The sequence below is a fragment of the Scyliorhinus torazame genome, chromosome 9, assembly GCF_047496885.1.
Source record: "Scyliorhinus torazame isolate Kashiwa2021f chromosome 9, sScyTor2.1, whole genome shotgun sequence".
Classification (NCBI taxonomy): domain Eukaryota; kingdom Metazoa; phylum Chordata; class Chondrichthyes; order Carcharhiniformes; family Scyliorhinidae; genus Scyliorhinus; species Scyliorhinus torazame.
Window position 1 is genome coordinate 267,465,005 of NC_092715.1, and position 18,274 is coordinate 267,483,278.

General features: G+C 43.9%; 1 protein-coding gene across 1 annotated transcript in view; it reads left to right on the top strand.

The window, feature by feature from the left end:
- The window catches only part of LOC140429907 (trimeric intracellular cation channel type B-B-like), a 34,290-nt gene that overhangs the window by 12,651 nt on the left and 3,365 nt on the right, over nt 1–18,274 (top strand). The window contains exons 2-5 of the mRNA XM_072517460.1: nt 2,282–2,438; nt 13,638–13,822; nt 14,249–14,336; nt 16,494–16,611. Of these exons, the coding sequence (XP_072373561.1) occupies nt 2,282–2,438; nt 13,638–13,822; nt 14,249–14,336; nt 16,494–16,611 (548 nt within the window). The remainder of the gene's footprint in view (nt 1–2,281; nt 2,439–13,637; nt 13,823–14,248; nt 14,337–16,493; nt 16,612–18,274) is intronic.

Here is an 18,274-nt window from a genome sequence, read left to right on the forward strand (position 1 = left end):
GCCCATAACAAGAACCAAATTCATTTTTTCCAATTGAGGGGCAATTTAGCGTGGCCAATCCACCTGCCCTGCACATCTTTGGGTTGTGGGGGCAAAACCCACGCAAACACGGGGAGAATGTGCAAACTCCACACAGACAGTGACCCAGAGCCCGGATCGAACCTTGGACCTCGGCGCCGTGAGGCAGCAGTGCTCACCCACTGTGCTGCCCTTGGTTGAAATATTCAAAATTTTACAATACTTTGGCTGTGGCTTGATCAATATCTAATACAGTTGTAACATCAAATCTTTGCTTTGTGGTAAATCTATGTATCAGATGTGGAGTTGCCTTTCTGTGACATAGGAAAGGGAAAATCATTGGGTAATGTTTTAAAGGTGTTCCGACACCACCCCTGGTCAGCCTCAGTTTACTCTTGCTCCATATGGACGATGAAACTGCCCTATAGGACAGGTAAACTCTGGAATTGACCAAAGATAAGGCTTCATTTAGTTAATATAAAATATTGTGTGCTTGGTGTATGTACTAGTTTCACAGTTAAGTAAAAATGTAGCCATTGATACTAACTTTTTAAAGGGAAGTTTGAAGAGGATTAGCACTGTACGATGAAAGGAACTGAGCAACTGTGTAGTAATATATATAACTGTTTGAGAATTGTGCAATTATCAAGACTGTACACTTTCTGAATCTCCCAACATTGATATAAATGAAGTAGGCTACTGAATACTAGAAAGTGGTAAATCTCATTCCATCTTTGTGCTGAGAGAGAGGTTTTCTCACCACACTAGATGGAGCAAAATAGCCATTAACGTTTTTAGAAGGAAATTTAGAAGTTTTTCTATTACCTTTTAAATAGTAATACAAGAAAAACTCTTCTTGGGGGCTTATGATGGTTGGATAACAAATGTTTGATTTGATATGAATTTTTGTAGCTCTCGAATAAAAGAAACCCTGGGCGCGATTCTCCGCTCCCGCGACTAAGTGCCCACGCCGTTGTGAACGGCGTCGAGGTTCTCGACTGATGCAGGGCCCGAAAATGTGCTAGGATCGGGGCCGCAAGAAACTCGGGGGGGGGGGGGGGGGGGGGGGGGGGGTCGTGAAAGCAGCGTCGTCAGTGCGCGTCGGGCATTGGCGCCGCATAAAAGCGGCGCCGTGTCATCTGCCGCATAACTGGCATCACCCGCGCATGCGCGGGTTGGCCGGCGCCATGCGTATGCGTGGTTCCCGTCCTCCCCGAGGCTGCCCCGCAAGAAGATGTTGGATGGATCTTGCGGGGCACGGAGGAAAGGAGGTCCTCCTTCAGAGAGGCCGGCCCGCCGATCGGTGGGCACCAATCGCGGGCCAGACCCCTTTTCAGTCCTACCCCGGTGAAAGAACCCCCCCACAGGCCGCCACCCCCAGCATTCCCACGCTGTTCCCGCCGGCAGCGACCAGGTTGTGGATGGCGCTGGCGGGAAGCCGTCGTTATGGGCAGGCCGCTCGGCCCATCCGAGCCGGACAGTAGCGGAGAATCGTCTTTTTGGTGTCCCGGGCGATTCTCCGGCCTGCGCCGCGCAGAACCCGACGGGGCCGTTCTCGCCGCTTGGGTGAATCGCGGGAGGGCGTCGGACCTGGCGTCGCGGGGAAAAATGGCGCGGCAGGCGATTCTCCCAACTGGCGCGCAGCGCCCCCTATCTTTGGTTGTTAAAGTCCTATGTAAGGTGAGTTTTTTTTACTGCCGAATTATTCAGATTATCTGTGACTAATCTGACTCTAGCCTCGAAGATAGCTTTTTGCAAAATGTAAAACTTTAATATTAATGTAATAAAGTGCTCTTCAATATAATGAGCATGGGTACATGAACATTACTGAGGTAGTGGAGGCGTTTTTCTACATCTTACTTTGGTTTACTTTACCTTGAAGCTAGGTGTCAAAAATTTAAATTTTCCACTCATTAGAGACAGAGGCATCAATCATGTTGGCATCTCGTGTTCCACTGAAGCTACGGTTTGTGAGGACATTAGTATTCTGCAGTAAATTCTAATCTTGTTCACCAGTACGAAAATCGCCATTCTGTATTTACAAATTTATTTGTGTGGACATTAAAATGTTTCCAAATATTGCTGAGTTATTGCTGGGCATATGACTATTATGGCATTTCTTAACCATCCTAAGCATAGAAAATTATAGAAATTAGTTCTAAGGTCAATAATCATTGAAACAGACTACGTTGATTGAATTATGTTTATGATTTGCTATTTAAGCCTGATCTTAAAAGTATTATTTCAATATTCCATGTTTCAGGAGCAGTAGATGTAGCACATCGCAGTCCAATTGCATGTTGGTTCAGTGGTATGCTTTGCTGCTTTGGCGGAGCAATTCTGGCATCTGTGCTTCTAGGTGAACCTCCCATTGAACCTTTCACAAACAACAGAAATATAATACTGGCTTCCGTAATTTGGTAAGTGTGGCAAATAAACATATAATGACTATTAGTGGCTTTCAACCTTTAAAAATAAGAAGGCTATGTGGCCATCTCATCTGTGCTGACTTTCTGAAAGAATTGTCTTTTAATCCCTATTACCTGCCATTTTAATAATTCTGAAAAGCGAGCCATGTTGAATAAGGTTTACATCTCGCAATCATCGGGACAAACTAGAGAATGCCAAATTTCAAACAGTTACGACATCTTATGCTACAGGAGAAAAGGAATGCTGATTGGTTGGCTAGTCGATTCTGATTGGCTGAGTGTTACGATCTCAGTTGATGTAACTGGATGGAAAGATCCCAGAACGGACCCTTGGCTCAAAAGAATGTAACTTTTATTTATAAAATCTGGAGGAACAGAGTCACAGGACCGCTAATTACGTTTAACAAGAAAAAAATATTTATTAAATAAGGAAAATTGGATTGTGATACAATACTCCTTTGCTCCCACTTAGCTTAACAAATACAGATTTAAAAATGAACGTACATTACAAAGTAAATCTTAAACTACAGTGGTCTCATTAACACAAGCCCCTTTTAAGTACGCAAGAAGACTTGTGGTAAGACCCCCCCCCCCCTCTGAACCCAAACTAATGTCTGTGGATTTTGCCTCAAAATCCCACCAAATGATTGTTATACCGCGAGCCGCCTTGTCTCACTGAACTCCAGCTTCCACACGAGTTATTTCAAATTCTGCTTTCAAAAGTCACACTTTCAAATCTTCTTTTAAATTAATTAAATTTCCCTCCACTGCTTCCATCAAGGTTTCGTTCTCAGGTTTTACATCTCTCCGAGGTTTTGTTTATCTTAAAGGCTTTTACACAAACTTCCAAGGTCCAGCCAGTGATTTCCACAATTATTTCAAACAATATCTCCCAAACTGTAGTAATTTCTCAGTAATGCAGATATCTTTCTGGCTTTTTCAACTCCCTGTGACTTTTACTAAGCAGTAATCTGTTCTGGTTCCTAATTTCCTCTGTTCCGTTAACTTCGGATGACTTGGAGACATCTCTTAATTTCTCTAGTTTCCTTAAGTTTCTGGCATCTGTTTTCTTAACCGTTACTCCATAGTATGGCTTTTCTTCCAGCACGACTGAGAGATAAGTTCCCCCTTTAGCTTTCTAAAACCAACTGCTTCGGGCATAGCTGTGAGAGCTGCCTTCTCTCTCACTACCTATCTCCAACTACAATCAAATTAGCTAAACTAACACTTAAAAGTTTCTCTACCTCACAAGGCCCCAGTTGCTAAGCAACCACTGCTGGTTTATTTATTCTTCACACTGTAGCTCTCTATAAGCACAATAGAACTGCAGTTGGAACTTAATCAACCCCCACGCTTGCAATCACCTTTGTCCAGCATCCTTCCAAGCACAGGAACATTAAAATAAATCCACTTAAAACTATACCTTATTTCTAATGTTTACCAAATCCTGTAAAACTACCTTTATTTTCCTAACACCAAGGTATTGCCATGGAGAAAACAAAAAGTTTGCCAAAGCTTCTGGGCATTTAAAAAAGGCTCAAGGCTTGGGCATATTACTTGTTTGAGGATAAAGGATCCTTGCGCATAATGCATGTCACTTCTAGCAAGCGTAAATGAGCCACATTACGAGCTTGACTGATTATCTTAATTGGTTATTAGTACCAGTGCTGCCCAATCACAGAATCACATCTCACGTTTAGTTTTTGATTTTGCAAACATTGGGGCTGGTTGAATATGGTCAGTACTCTGCCTATTGCAAACAGCCGGAGGAACATGTTTAATTCTGCTGTCAGTCCAAAAGAATTTTCTGCCTACCACATAATTGAGCAACATTATACATGCATTTCTGTGCTGATAAGATGCCTGGTTTGTAGGCCACGCGACCAAAGGGTGGTCACTGGACAATCACAGATAGTCCGGTGCACAGTACGTAGACTGCATGCACACAATACAACCTTTGGTGCCACATGAAATGTGAAAAAGAAAGCCATTGGCATGCTGAAACAAACCATTCTAGAGAAACCCTGCAGTACTTGGCAGTGCAGGTGTCGGGTCCGTGATGGTATCCTGTGGAACCTGACCATTATGATGGTACAGTCCATGCGATTGGCTAACATGCTATGAAGTAGGAGAAGAGGAAGAGAGAGAGAAATCTAGGTATGCCCTTACCAACTAGACTGTGAGGAACTAATCTCAGTGTGACTTTGGTAACTGCAACCTCATTTCCCTATTCACCAATAGTTCCACACTTTAATTCCCCTGTTATTAACCACCATGTTGTTTGTTTGGCCTCAATTAAAAAAAAAAGGTAATACAAAATAAAACAACATATGCTAATTTATAAATGAAACCATACCATGTCGTACATTAAAAATAAACTAACCACCTTTTTGCATTCCCTATATTCAGTGTGTCTTTGACTGCTATAGTGTTTGCGTTTTTACCCTAATGGATGCAGAATGGCCGGTGGAAGGCTGCTGACTTTAAATGGAGAAGACTACCGATGGCCTTGGAATACACCCCTGAACAGCTAGACCTAGAAGGCCCAACTACAGACTGCACCATCTCAGCAGGAGCAGTCTGGGCAGTTAAGGGCATTTGTAGGACAATAGGGATGAATGCTGCCTTTCTGAGATAAGACAGCAAGTTCATACTCCATGGAGCCACTAACATTTTATCCCAAGCTGGTGCCTCATTAATTCTAGTAATCTGTTTGATTGATGTGTCACCCTGCATGTCCCTTTGCACACTATAATCTGTAGCCATGATGGGAGCTGGCTGACATGGTGTGACAGCAGTCTTGGCTTACACTGCATCACTCAGACTTTGGGTGATGGATGGTTTTGTGCTGCAATGGAAGCTGCGCTATGAGCTACCTGGTTGCATCATGGTTGGATTGATTGTGTGAAAGGAATTGGACACTGCTTCAATGCTGGAAAGGATCGGTCCAGGCTTTATGCGCAGCCCTGAGCCAATATGGTGCTGGACTCCTCCATGCTCCTTGACATTGACCACATGCTTTCTGGCAGGCTTCTCAGGGTACCGTTTTATTGTACGTATCCATCATTGTCCTTCTGTAGGTTTCTACATTGAAATTCTAATCTGAATCTTCTGCAGCAGAGTTCCTGTGCAACGTCACCTTCTTCTAGTCTCTACCTGCCCCCCCCCCCCCCCCCCCACCAACTTCAGCCCACTTGTGCCTGGTGTCTTGCCATGTGCATATCCTGCCTCCATTTTATCCTTTAATAACTTAGTGTTAATAACACTGTGCTTGTGAAATTGTGTGATGGTGTATCTTCTTTGTCGTTTTGGTGTTCTTGCACTGCTTGGCCAAGTGGCAGTCTTGGGTATCTGAAAGGAGAATAGTACGGTGTAATGATAGGAGGGGACGGAAATGAGAGGTGCATGCTTACATCGTCTGTAACTTGTAAATCAGAAAGTGTGTGGAATGTGGGTCAGTTGCGAGGATACTGTCATCTTCAGTGGTTTCAGCCTCACTGCTGCCATGACCTCCAATTCAGACACATAATCTGGGTGGTCTGTCACGCTGGTCATGTGCTACCGGTGGATTGGAAACATGCTAATGTGACACCTATTCAAAAAGGGAGAGAGGCAATAAGTAGGAAACTATAGACAGACCGGTTATCTTGACCTCTGTGGTGGGGAAGTTGCTGGGATCAATCATTGAGGAGATGACTGAACATTTGGAAAGATAAAGCTCAATCCACCATTGTCAGCATGGTTTTACGAAGGTAAGTCATGCTCGACAAACTTGCTTGAGTTCTTTGAGGACGTAACCAGCAAGGTGGATAATGGGGAACCTGTGGATGTGGTATATCTAGACTTCCAGAAGGCGATTGATAAGGTGCCGCATAAATGACAGGCAAATTATTATCTAAATGGAAAGCAAATTCAAGATGCATCTGGGCAGAAGGATCTGGGTATCTTTGTTCATGAATCACAGAAAGGCGGCATGCAGGTACAGCAGATAATTAAAAAGGAAAACGTAATGTTAGCGTTTATTGCAAAAGGACTGGTGTATAAAAGTAGAGAAGTGTTACTGCAATCGTATAAGGTGTTAGTGAGACCACATCTGGAGTATTGAAATGAAAAATGAAAATTGCTTATTGTCACAAGTAGGCTTCAAATGAAGTTACAGTGAAAATCCCCTAGTCGCCACATTCCGGCGCCTGTTCGGGGAGGCTGGTACGGGAATCAAACCGTGCTGCTGGCCTGCATTGGTCTGCTTTAAAAGCCACCGATTTAGCTCAGTGTGCTAAACCAGCCCCTGTCCAGTTTTGGTCGTCTCATTTGAGGAAGGATGTGGTGGCATTTAGCTTATACTCGCTGGAGTTTAGAAGGATGAGAGGGGATCTGATCGAACATAGAACATTACAGCGCAGTACAGGCCCTTCAGCCCTCGATGTTGCGCCGACCTGTGAAACCACCCTAAAGCCCATCTACACTATTCCCTTATCGTCCATATGTCTATCCAATGACCATTTGAATGCCCTTATAGAACATAGAACATTACAGCGAGTGTATAAAATACTACATGAGATTGATAAAGTAAACGTAGACCAAATGTTGCCCCTTGTGGGGCAATCTAGAATGAGAGGTTGAGAGGCAGTATAGGTTGAGAGGCAGTAGATTTAGAACTGAGATGACTGGGAACTAATTGTCGCAGAGGGTGGTGAATTTGTGGAAGTCGCTGCCCCATAGTGCGGTAGAATCTGAATCCTTAATTGGTTTCAAGAAGGAGATGTATATATTTCTGATTTTTTTTAAAAAACGGGTTAAAGCGATATGGGCAAAAGGTGGGGAGGTGGATTTGAGACCAGGACGAGATCAGCCATGCCGGTGAGGCGGTGGCGTAGTCGTAGTGGTATTGTCGCTGGACTAATAATCCAGAGACCCAGGATAATGATCTGGGTCCTAGGTTCAAATCCCACCACAGCAGTTGGTGGTATTTAAACTCAATATCTGGAATTAAAATGATGGCTGTGAAACCATTGTCAATTGTCGTAAAAACCCATCTGGTTCACTAATGTCCTTTCGGGAAGGAAATCTGCCATCCTTATCTGGTCTGGCCTACATGTGACTCCAGACGCACAGCAATGGGGTTGACTCTGAAATGACCGACCAAGCCATTCTGTTGTATTCAACCACTACGAAAAAAGGAATGAACCCGGCATCGACCCAGGCACCGGAAACGACAACAGTTTAAAAACCCCAGCCCTGTCGACCCTGCAAAGCCCTCCTTACTAACATCTGGGGGCTCTGTGCCAAAGTTGGTAAAGTTGTCTCACAGACTATTCAAGCAACAGTCTGATATAGTCATACTCACAGAATGATACCTTATGTCACAGACACCACTATCACCATTCCTGGGTGTGTCCTGTCTCACTGGCAGGGCAGACTCAGCAGAGGTGGAAACACAGTGGTATACAGTCGGGAGGGAGTTGCCCTGGGAGTCATCAACATTGGCTCTGGACCCCATGAAGTCTCATGGCATCAGGTTAAACATGGGCAAGGAGTCCTCCTGCTGATTATCACATAGCGTCCTCCCTCAGCTGATGAATCGGTACTACTCCATGTTGAACACTACTTGGAGGAAGCATTGAGGGTGGCAAGAGTGCAGAATTTGCTCTGGGTGGGTGACCTCAATGTTCATCACCAAGAGTGGCTCGGTAGTACCACCACAGAACAAACAGGTTTGGTCCTAAAGGACATTGCTGTAGTCCCAGTCTAGCAGCTGGTGGTGAGGGAACCAACAAGAGGGAAAAACATACTTGACCTCATCCTCACCAATCTGCCTGCCGCAGATGTATCTGTCCATGACAATATTGGTAGAAGTGACCACTGCGCAGTCCTCGTGGGGCCAAAGACCCGTCTTCACATTGAGGATATCCTCCATCGTATTGTGTGGCACTACCACCATGCTAAATGGGATAGACTTCGAACAGATCTAATAACTCCAGACTGGGCATCCATGAGGCGCTGTGGGCCATCAGCAGCAGCAGAATTGTATTCAACCATAGTCTTCAACCTCATGGCCTGGCATATCCCCCATCACCACCAAGCCAGGGAATCAACCCTGATTCAATGAAGTGCAGGAGAGTATGCCAGGAGCAACATCAGGCATCCCGAAAAATGAGGTGTCAACCTGGTGAAGCTACAAAAAAGGACGACTTGTGTGCCAAACAGCATAAGCAGCAAGTAATAGACAGAGCTAAGAGATTCCGCAATGAACGCATCAGATCTAAGCTCTGCAGTCCTGCCACATCCAGCCTTGAATGGTGGTGGACAATTAAACAACTCAGTGCAGGAGGAGGCTCCACAAATATCCCCCTCAATGATGGAGGAGCACAGCACATCTGAACAAAAGACAAGGCTGAGGCATTCGCAACAATCTTCAGCCAGATGTGCCGAGTAGGTGATCCATCTTGGTCGTCTCCGGAGGCCCCAGCTTCACAGATGTCAGTCTTCAGCCAATATGATTCACTGCACATGCTATCAAGAAGCAGCTGAAGGCACTGGATACTGCAAAGGCTATGAGCCCTGATAATATTCTGGCAATAGTACTGAAGACTTGTGCTCCAGAACTTGCCGCACAGGACAATGCAACCAAGTCAATTATTGCCCTGTCAGCCTACTCTCTATCATCAGCAAAGTGATCGAAGGAGACATCAACAGTGCTATCAAGCGGCACTTGCTCGGCAATAACCTGCTCACAGACGCTCAGTTTGGGTTCCGCCAGGGTCACTCAGCTCCTGACCTCATTACAGTCTTGGTTCAAACATGGACAAAAGAGCTGAACTCCAGAGGTGAGGTGAGAGTGACTGCCCTCTACATCAAGGCAGCATTGGACTGAGTATGTAATCAAGGAGCCCGAGCTAAACTGGAGTCAATGGGAATCAGGGGGAAAACTCTCCGCTGGTTGGAGTCATACCCGGCACAGAGGAAGATGGTTGTGGTGGTTGGAGGTCAATCATCTCAGCTCCAGGACGGCACTGCAGGAGTTCCTCAGGGTCGTGTCCTCGGCCCTAACCATCTTCAGCTGATTCATCAATGACCTGCCTTCCATCATAAGGTCAGAAGTGGGGATGTTTGCGGATGACTGCACAATGTTCAACACCATTCACGACTCAGATAATGAAGCGGTCCATGTCCAAATGCAGCAAGAACTGGACAAATTCCAGAGTTGGGCTGACAAGTGGCAAGTCACATTCGTGCCAGGCAATGATCACCTCTGACAATGGAGGATCTAACCATCGCCCCTTGACTTTCAATGGCATTACCATCTCAATACTGTGGCCACCAGGACAGGTCAAAGGCTAGGAATCCTACAACGAGTAACTTTCCACCTGACCCACCAAAGCCTGTCAACCACCTACAAGGCACAAGTCAGGAGTGTAATGGAATACTCCCCACTTGCCTGGATGAGTGCAGCTCCAACAACACTCAAGAAGCTCCACACCATCCAAGACAAAGTGGCCCACTTGATTGCTACCCCATCCACAAACATTCAATCCCTCCACCACCGACGAACAGTGGCAGCCATGTGTACCATCTCCAAGATGCACTGCAGGAACTCCCCAAGGTTCCTCAAACAGCACCTTCCAAACACACAACCACTACCATCTAGAAGGACAAGAACAGCAGATACCTGGAACCCCCCACCACCTGGAGATTCCGCTCCAAGTTGGTCACCACCCCGACTTGGAAGGATATCGCCGTTCCTTCACTGTTGCTGGGACATAATCCTGGAGATCTCTCCCTAACAGCACAGTGGGTGTACCTGCAACTCTGGGACTGCAGCGGTTCAAGATGGCAACTCATCACCTTCTGAAGGGCAACTAGGGATGGGCAATAAATGCTGGACCAACCAGCGACGCCAACATCTCGTAAACAAATTTAAAAAAAAAAAATAATAATCTGATTGAATGACAGAGCAGACTTGAAGAGCTGAATTGCCTACTTCTGATCCAAATTCCTATGTTTGTCCTACAAGCGGAAGGGAAGTGTGACAGTGAGTGTGATGCAATGTGCGTGATGAGGCTGTCATGGTTGAATCGTATTAGTTGGCAGTATGTATGCAATCTTTTGAGATGTGGATATGCATCTTGCAGCAGTGCTAAGTGTGAAGAATATGAATGTTTAGGTCTGAAGTCTGATTATTGGTGGTTGAGTGGGACCCGGTGCCCGAGGTTAGTCCTGCAGTTGGTAGGATGTGACATTCGAAGATGCATTCACTAACTTTGACCACTTGTGAAGTTGTTGAACTTCTTGTGATGCTGCATTGAGGTTCTTGAGGCATACATAGCAGGATGCGATGGCACAACTCTATCACTGTCTGGAGAGTTTAATTACAGTGTGACAGTTTCTATAATAACTGTGAGCATGGAGTTTATAGTTTATCTGCCTGTTGTATCTACTAATTTATTTTCCTTCTGAAACATACTATAGTTGTCTTCACCATGCTTCCTATTTTTATAAGTTTTGATATTGTGGCACTTCATCTCTGTCCAGAGAAATGTGCTCATCGCTGTTTCCTGAACCGGATTCCTGTGCGGTCTCGTTAATACTGTGCACCTTAAATGTTGTCAACCAGCATCCCATGTGCAACCTTCTTAAAAACAACTTTCCAGAATACTCCGTGGCTAGATTCTCCGAGCTTCCGTGCCGAAATGGCGCTCGGCGCCGTGGCGGAGAATGGGGCCTCAGACCCGCGATCGGGTCCGACACCAGGACGCGATTCTCCGGCTACCGGAGAATCACCACCAGTCGCGCGTGCGTGGCCGACGCAGCATCGGTCGGGGGCCATTAACAGAGGCCCCCGCAGCGATTCACCACGGTTGACCGGTCGAGTTGCCGCCCACGTGGTTCACGTACGGTTCCGCTCGACGTCGCGGCTGCGATGGCCGTCCTGGTTGGGGGGGGGGGGGGGGATCAGTCTCCGGGGTTGGCCTCCACAACGGCCAGGCGTGCGATCTCGGGGGGGCCTGCCTTCCTCCACACCGGCCTGCTGAGTGGGTCCGCCATGTTGCGCGAACCCGCCGTGGAAGCGGCCGCCACGCACGTGTGGATCCGCAGCGAGCAGTGCACGGCCGCGTATGGCAGCTGGGGAAGCGCGGAGCACTCCGGCGCCGTGCTGGCCCCCTGTGGGCTACAGAATCGCTGGGCCAAGAGGCCCGTTGACGCCGGTGTTAAACACTGCGGTGTTTATGCCGGCGTCAACACTTAGCTGTGTTTTTAGAGAATCCTGGCCCATGTTTTGAGTTTGCTTTGGATATCTTCTCTGATTTCAATTGTGTGGGTTGCTCCTGTAGTTAAACTACGCATCTCTTGAGTTGACTCGCACTGAAAACTTTGATTCCTCATGAACAGCCTCCATAATAGTCCTTTTTTCTGTTTGGCTATCCCTATTTCCTGCTTTTACAGGTGGGTATCTGCAGCATTAAATAGAGTCCTGGGAGAGGGCAATAAGTGAGACCACGCTGCACTCTGCTGCTTTTCAGAGATGATTTTTGCCTGTTGTTTAATTTATTTTGGGAGCGCAGTATTTTATTTTTTAACAGTGTACATGTGATTTCCTTGACTTCTCTCGGGTCAAATTTTGAATTTGTTTATTGTGTGAGAAAGGACCTTTTTTAAAAAAAAATGCATTTGGCCATTGCGTTAAATGTAATCAGGCTGAATTTACATTCCCAAAATGGGTGCACTGCTCCCTCCCCATGCTGTTAAAACTTTGGTGTGACAGTGTTGTGTCAGCAATATGATGTCGCATACCAGTCTCCCAAATATGGAGACAAGAGGATGGGGAACTTAGCAACTTGTCTGTCATTTTCAAATCGCTAATAAGCTGTTATCATGAAGCTTGTTAATGAGACAATAGTATACAATATTTATTTGCACCGTGCATTTTTCAGGCACCAGATGAGGAAAGGGTTGGGAGTCTTTTCCGCCAGGTATAATGAGGCAGCACAAGGGCGGTAGAAAAGGCCTAACACCGGGACCATGATTGAATATGCCACAGGTTCTGCTGGGAAAGCTGGCATTAAGACTGATTCTGAGAGCGCGGAGCCTCTACTATTGTAGCCATTGCTGACTTTCCAGTTCATGGCAGTACCGCTCTGCTGTGTAACATCAGTGCCAATTTGGTGCCGTGGCCTCCTTTACTCTTCTAATTGGCCTCCTTCCCACCCAATGGCCATTGATTGGCCAGCCACCACTTGATTGAACGAGCAAAGAAGACGGGGGCAATTCCGTTTCCATTCTGCTTTCCTCACCTTGCCGAGAAACACTAAACCCAGCACCATATCATTACGGTGGTGGATGGGCGCAAAGATGCTTTCACCGGAGCAGGTCATTGATACATGTCAGATGTTTATTGCTTCCATTGTTTAGCAGAGAGGAAACATTTAGGACTTTATTTGCCCTGTTCAGCAGCCCAGAGTTAATTTGAAAAGTATTTGTACAATTCCTGTTTGGATGGATTCTTAAATGTTTTTACCCAGCATTAAAGATCTCTGATAAAAGAGGATCGGTGCTGTGATAAATACCATAAAATATAGCCGTAATCTTTCACCTGAAAGATCCCGATGCATTCCAGGATGCTTGATTTCAGCATGTTATTTTTAGAAAACTTTCATTAAGCAGAAAATCAAACCATTTATCTGAATTAGAAACTGAATATACTGGGGACTCCTTCATATTATGACTGTGCAGTGGGGAAACTGACCTGTGGACACCAAAAGATCCAAGTCGAGATACGACAATTTGACTTGGGAGCAACTATCCTGCAGTTCGCTACACTTTGGAGGAAAGTGCACCTGTAAAGTGCATGTGTGTTTCCTGAAACTCTCCCTTCTGTCAAATAATTGTCCTGGACTAACACATGCCACTTGGCCCAGGTGTCAAAAGAAGTCCAGTTTTAGTGGATTTGTACCCCGGCATGTACAACCATGAGTTGGATGATCAGCCATGATTATAAGGAATGGCAGAGCAGGGCCGCCAGCTTTCCTCCTGCTTCTTGTTTCTATGTTTCTACAACGCCATGAAATGGGCAAAAAGGTTGAACCAAAAATTCCTGAAAGATGTCAGCGGATATGAATTTTGCAGAATATAAATTTTCATTGGCGACACATTGTGCTGTGCTCATCCCTTTACTTTTTTCAATATTTTTAGGTATTTGATATTCTACTGTCCCTATGACAAGTTCTACAAATGCTGCAATTTTTTGCCATCCAAGTTATTTATAGCTGGTATGAAGGAAGTGACAAGAGCCCGCAAAATTGTTGGCGGTGTAATGGATGCACACAGTCGCTACAGAAATGGCTGGCTGGCCGTGATTGCTGTTGGCTGGGCTAAAGGTAAGTGGGCTCTCTTGGGTTTCTATCGCGTCAGGTTTGAAATTTTTGTTCTGGGCTTTATTTTGCCTTTCATTTCTGAAACCACTGATTCGTGTTGTGGCAACTGTTCAGCTGGCATCAGTGGCCTCCTCCACCCTGGTAGAAATCTGGAAAAGGAACTCCAGCTACATTTTGCCTACAAAATGCACTACCAACTGTGCCACCAGGAAATGTGTAGTTGAATAAGTCTGGGTGGGGTGCAATTACATTGCGAAATAACATAATGGTGGGAAACTTTTAGATGTTGCGACCTTTTTGAAGTAATTGCCTGTTATTATCACTACTGACATTGTTAATATTACCTCTGCATATAATTTTGGATAGAGTGTTTTCGAAATAAACTCTTGTTTTCAATTTATAGTATGTACAAAATTTCTCTTTCCACAGGTGCTGGTTCTGGGCTGATAGCTAATTTTGAACAACTAGTGCGGGGTGTCTGGATACCTGAGAGAAATGAGTTGCTGAGAATGTCCTAGTACGTAGCAGTTTTAAAATTGCATTGAATTTGTTCTAAGCAGTTTTAAACTGAGGTAAAGATGAAAAATCTCATCATTTCAGATTCTTTGGCTGTCTTCTATCAAGGAATCACTTTGGACCTTATTGCCCAATTAATGATTTTTCCATAGTTGGCCGTACTTAATGTGATAAAGATTGTAAACTGTGGCAGTATAGTTTTGTTGGAAATCCATTACTTGTGGAGTTTTGAAAAGAAAATTATAATGATCTAAAGCTCACTGAAAAAGGCTTGGCCAAGAGTCCGACAATCCTAAATTCATATGCAAGATCAATTATTTCCACACCCTACATTCAAGTTATTTATTTTCCCTCTGGTCAGTGTGAAAGATGTTACATTCTTCCCCATTTCATCAATGTTTCCAAACTGATGGAATGCCCTGTCCTCGTTCAATGAGAAACAGCATAAAACATGACCTTTTAAAAAAATATATATTATTGAACCAATGTGATGAAGCTGATCTTTTTTTCCAGGTTGCAAAGTTCTGTTGTATTTTTAATTTAACCATTGCCATGTTGAGGGCTCTCCATTACAGCTTACCCCAACCAGCTAGATTCCTCCACCTTGACCTTCAGCTAGTGCTGACTCTAAGTTATCGAACATGCATTGCCTCACTGATCCCTTCTCTGAGCACCATATTCCATTGTCACACTACTTTTGGAGCCTGGTGAAACTCAACATAAGAGTCTGAAGTAACTTAGTTGCTGGAAAATTACTCTGGCTGCAGGAATATTAACGGTGACTCCATTCTCTAATCCGACAATGAACATAATTTTAGTAGAGCACATTTTCTCAACTTGTGTTTCTTCCACTGAGAAATATTACTTGGTTAATGGGGGTTGGCATTTAGGCAATTGAGACAACATTTCGGTTAAGAATTTTATTAAAAAGGGGTTAGAAAATTGTCCAGTAGTATATAATGCACGTCTATGGTATGGGAAATTTGAGCTTATTTTATATTTTGGAGCACAGTGTAGAGGGTTTCTGCTGACGTGGTGAAGCACTCCTGTTTCTGCCAGAAATTATTTTCGCATCTTGACAGCTCGGTACAACTGTTTTATTGATGCCATGTTCGCTGTTCTAGAGGTGTTATTGTTCAGAATCCTGCAGCCAACTTTTATTACTGACATCCTATTTCTATGTCGACTTTTAAAACCAAGAGTAAGAATATTAATGACTTGCCAAATGATCAACTTCATGCTTTGAAAAAAGTTGAGCAACCATTAACAAATCCTCTCTGCTTTTTCACCTTCTGACCCAGCGTATCTTTGGGATGTTTTTGTTAATTGGGTTCTTGTGCAATATTATTATCATAAAAAATGCTGTATTCTTTGGGATAAGGGTCCAAGTGCAATGAGAATGGGAATGATGAATTGACAGTTGCATAACAAAATTCTTAAAAAGGGCCAGTCCCAGATGACATCTCTCTCCTTTGTTTTCCACCAATCCCCAGATATCAGTAATTCCCATTTGTAAGTGAGTACTGAAGTTCAACCTAAGACTGAGGAAGATTACATCTGCTGTGGACAACTGTAAAGTGATCAATTGGGACGTGTTGCAAATGTGCCACACACCAATCTCGTCATTGCATGATAATGTTGAAAACATCCTTGTGCCAAAGGGGGGAAAGTTAGCTGGGATTCCTACTGCTACCAGAAAATGCCGACTTGTGGATGTTGGCGGTGCCTGGATAATGTTTGTGACAGACGGTCAAAGAATAGCAATGACCCGTTCCCTGCAAACAAAATGAATATGTTCAAGTCTTTTTGGAATTACCCAGGAGCTTGGGGAGCCTATAGTTCCCTGTTTCTCCATAGCTATGTCATGGCCAATCAGAGTTGACTTGCCAACCAATCGGCATCCTTTTCTCCTGCAGTGTAAATTGTTGTGATCATTTGAAATTTGGCATTCTTGCATTTGCCCTGATAATTGTGAGATGAAAAGCTTTGGCAACTTTTCAACAGGTTTAAAAATAGCTTATTAGCACTACTGAATATCCAATGTAACTGAGTTGGTCAAAGGAAGAGTTAACTCTGATTTGTCCTCTTTATGGAGTTACCGTGGAATGGGTTCAACCTTTGATTGATACATATGCTAATTATCCTGTTTCTGTTACAGTGGAACAAAGGTAACTCTGATAGGAGCTGTACTCTTTACTTTACAACAGATGAATTATCTGCCTATTACCAGACACAACCTGATCTTTTTGTACACTATGTTTGTAGTTTCCACAGAGGTATGTAAATGTAATTAAACTTGTAATTTTGCTATAGTTATATAAATTTGTCTTTTGAAAAATATATACTGAGGAATAGGGCTGTAGGTAATCCCTTTTATTTCACTTGTGAGACCATTTAACACTTTTTCTCTGCAGCACTTGCAAATTCATTTGAGTCTGCATTGCACTGTCTGACTTTCTGTATTCTCTAACATTTTTGCAGACAGGAAACTAGCAAATTTATTGTGATGTTAGACAGGTGTTCGTTTTTATTGTACCACTGGGACTGTCAGTATCTGATGTATTTATAAATGCTGAATTCGTGTTTGCTTAAGCCTTCTGTAGACAGCAATATTTGGATCTTGAGTGTTACAAAAAAAGTTAGATTTGTCCCAAGATTATCCTTACTTTATTTAATCTAAAATCGCAATGTTCTTGAAAATTTTAGAATGCTGAGCACTTCTGCATTTTTGTTTCATGCCTGCTTTCTTCTTCCCGCCTATGTTTTACCCCTTCTGGCACAGCACATCCTTAATCCTAAATGAACACCAATTTTATCAATAACCAAAGGAGTATTCAATTGATTACAAAATACATAACTCATGTTGGTGAATTTGTTGTCCTAGAAAGTTCCCATGATCCAAATGGCATTGTATTCAGGTGTAAAGGAATGCACAGTGTTTTAATTGGATGCCTGTTTAGGCAAAATAATGTCATGCCATTTCTATGATGGAAGTATTGCATTTTGTAATTTGCAGTTCATTTGATCTATTTTTCAGCCTTGATGCATGTGGTTCAGATGTAATACATGTCTGCTCAGAACCTCTATCCATGTTGCCCTGGTGTGGCATTATATATCTCAAGTTCTGTTCATTAGTCGCCTCCACTTTCAAATATCCCTCGGAAGTATAAAGACTGGTGTGAAAAAGGATTATTCCAAGTTGTGGGTGCTGTGCTCTACTTCTGCTACTACAATGTGGTGGCATTTTCTGTTGTAATGCTGCTATCGCTGGGGCTGCCCGTATATGTTTCCCTATAAATGCTTGGTGCTTTGAAAACACAAGAATAGCATGTAAGGGGGAAATGGGAGGTTGTTTTCCCTCTCCCGTTTGGAAACAACTTTATTTGCAATGCTGCCAGGTGAAGATGAAAATTTTTCTGAAGCTTCACCAGTGATAAGGTTTTGCTAAAATTGTTCCTGCTAGGGGTGGGGGGTGGGAGGGAAGAGGGAGAGAGAGGAAAGAGTTAAGTTTGCTGCCCTTGAAACAAATGACCTCGAAGGATTTATCTTGAAATTGGTGCATTTCCTAGAACAACAAAACACCTAATTGAAACAAACTGGAGATTCCCTATTAATCGATGACAATGAGTACACAGCCTAGCTAATTTAATGCCACCGGTGTAGCACTTCCAGCTTGGAATGTACCTTTTCTGTGCTCTAGCTTGTCTGGCAGGTTTGTGGGACAAAAGAGCATGCTTGATTTAAGGCAAGGATTGTAGGAAGACTTAACAGCCATGGTGAAAACTAAGCCTGCTTGGATGTTTCGTAATTGTGTTCATTTATACATGTTTTGATGTGTACTCCCTCAAATTTGTACAGTGCTAGAAATAAAATATTTTGAAGTATTTATAATCTGACCTAGTAACATTAAATCAGCTTTCCTTCAGAATAAGTCACAAA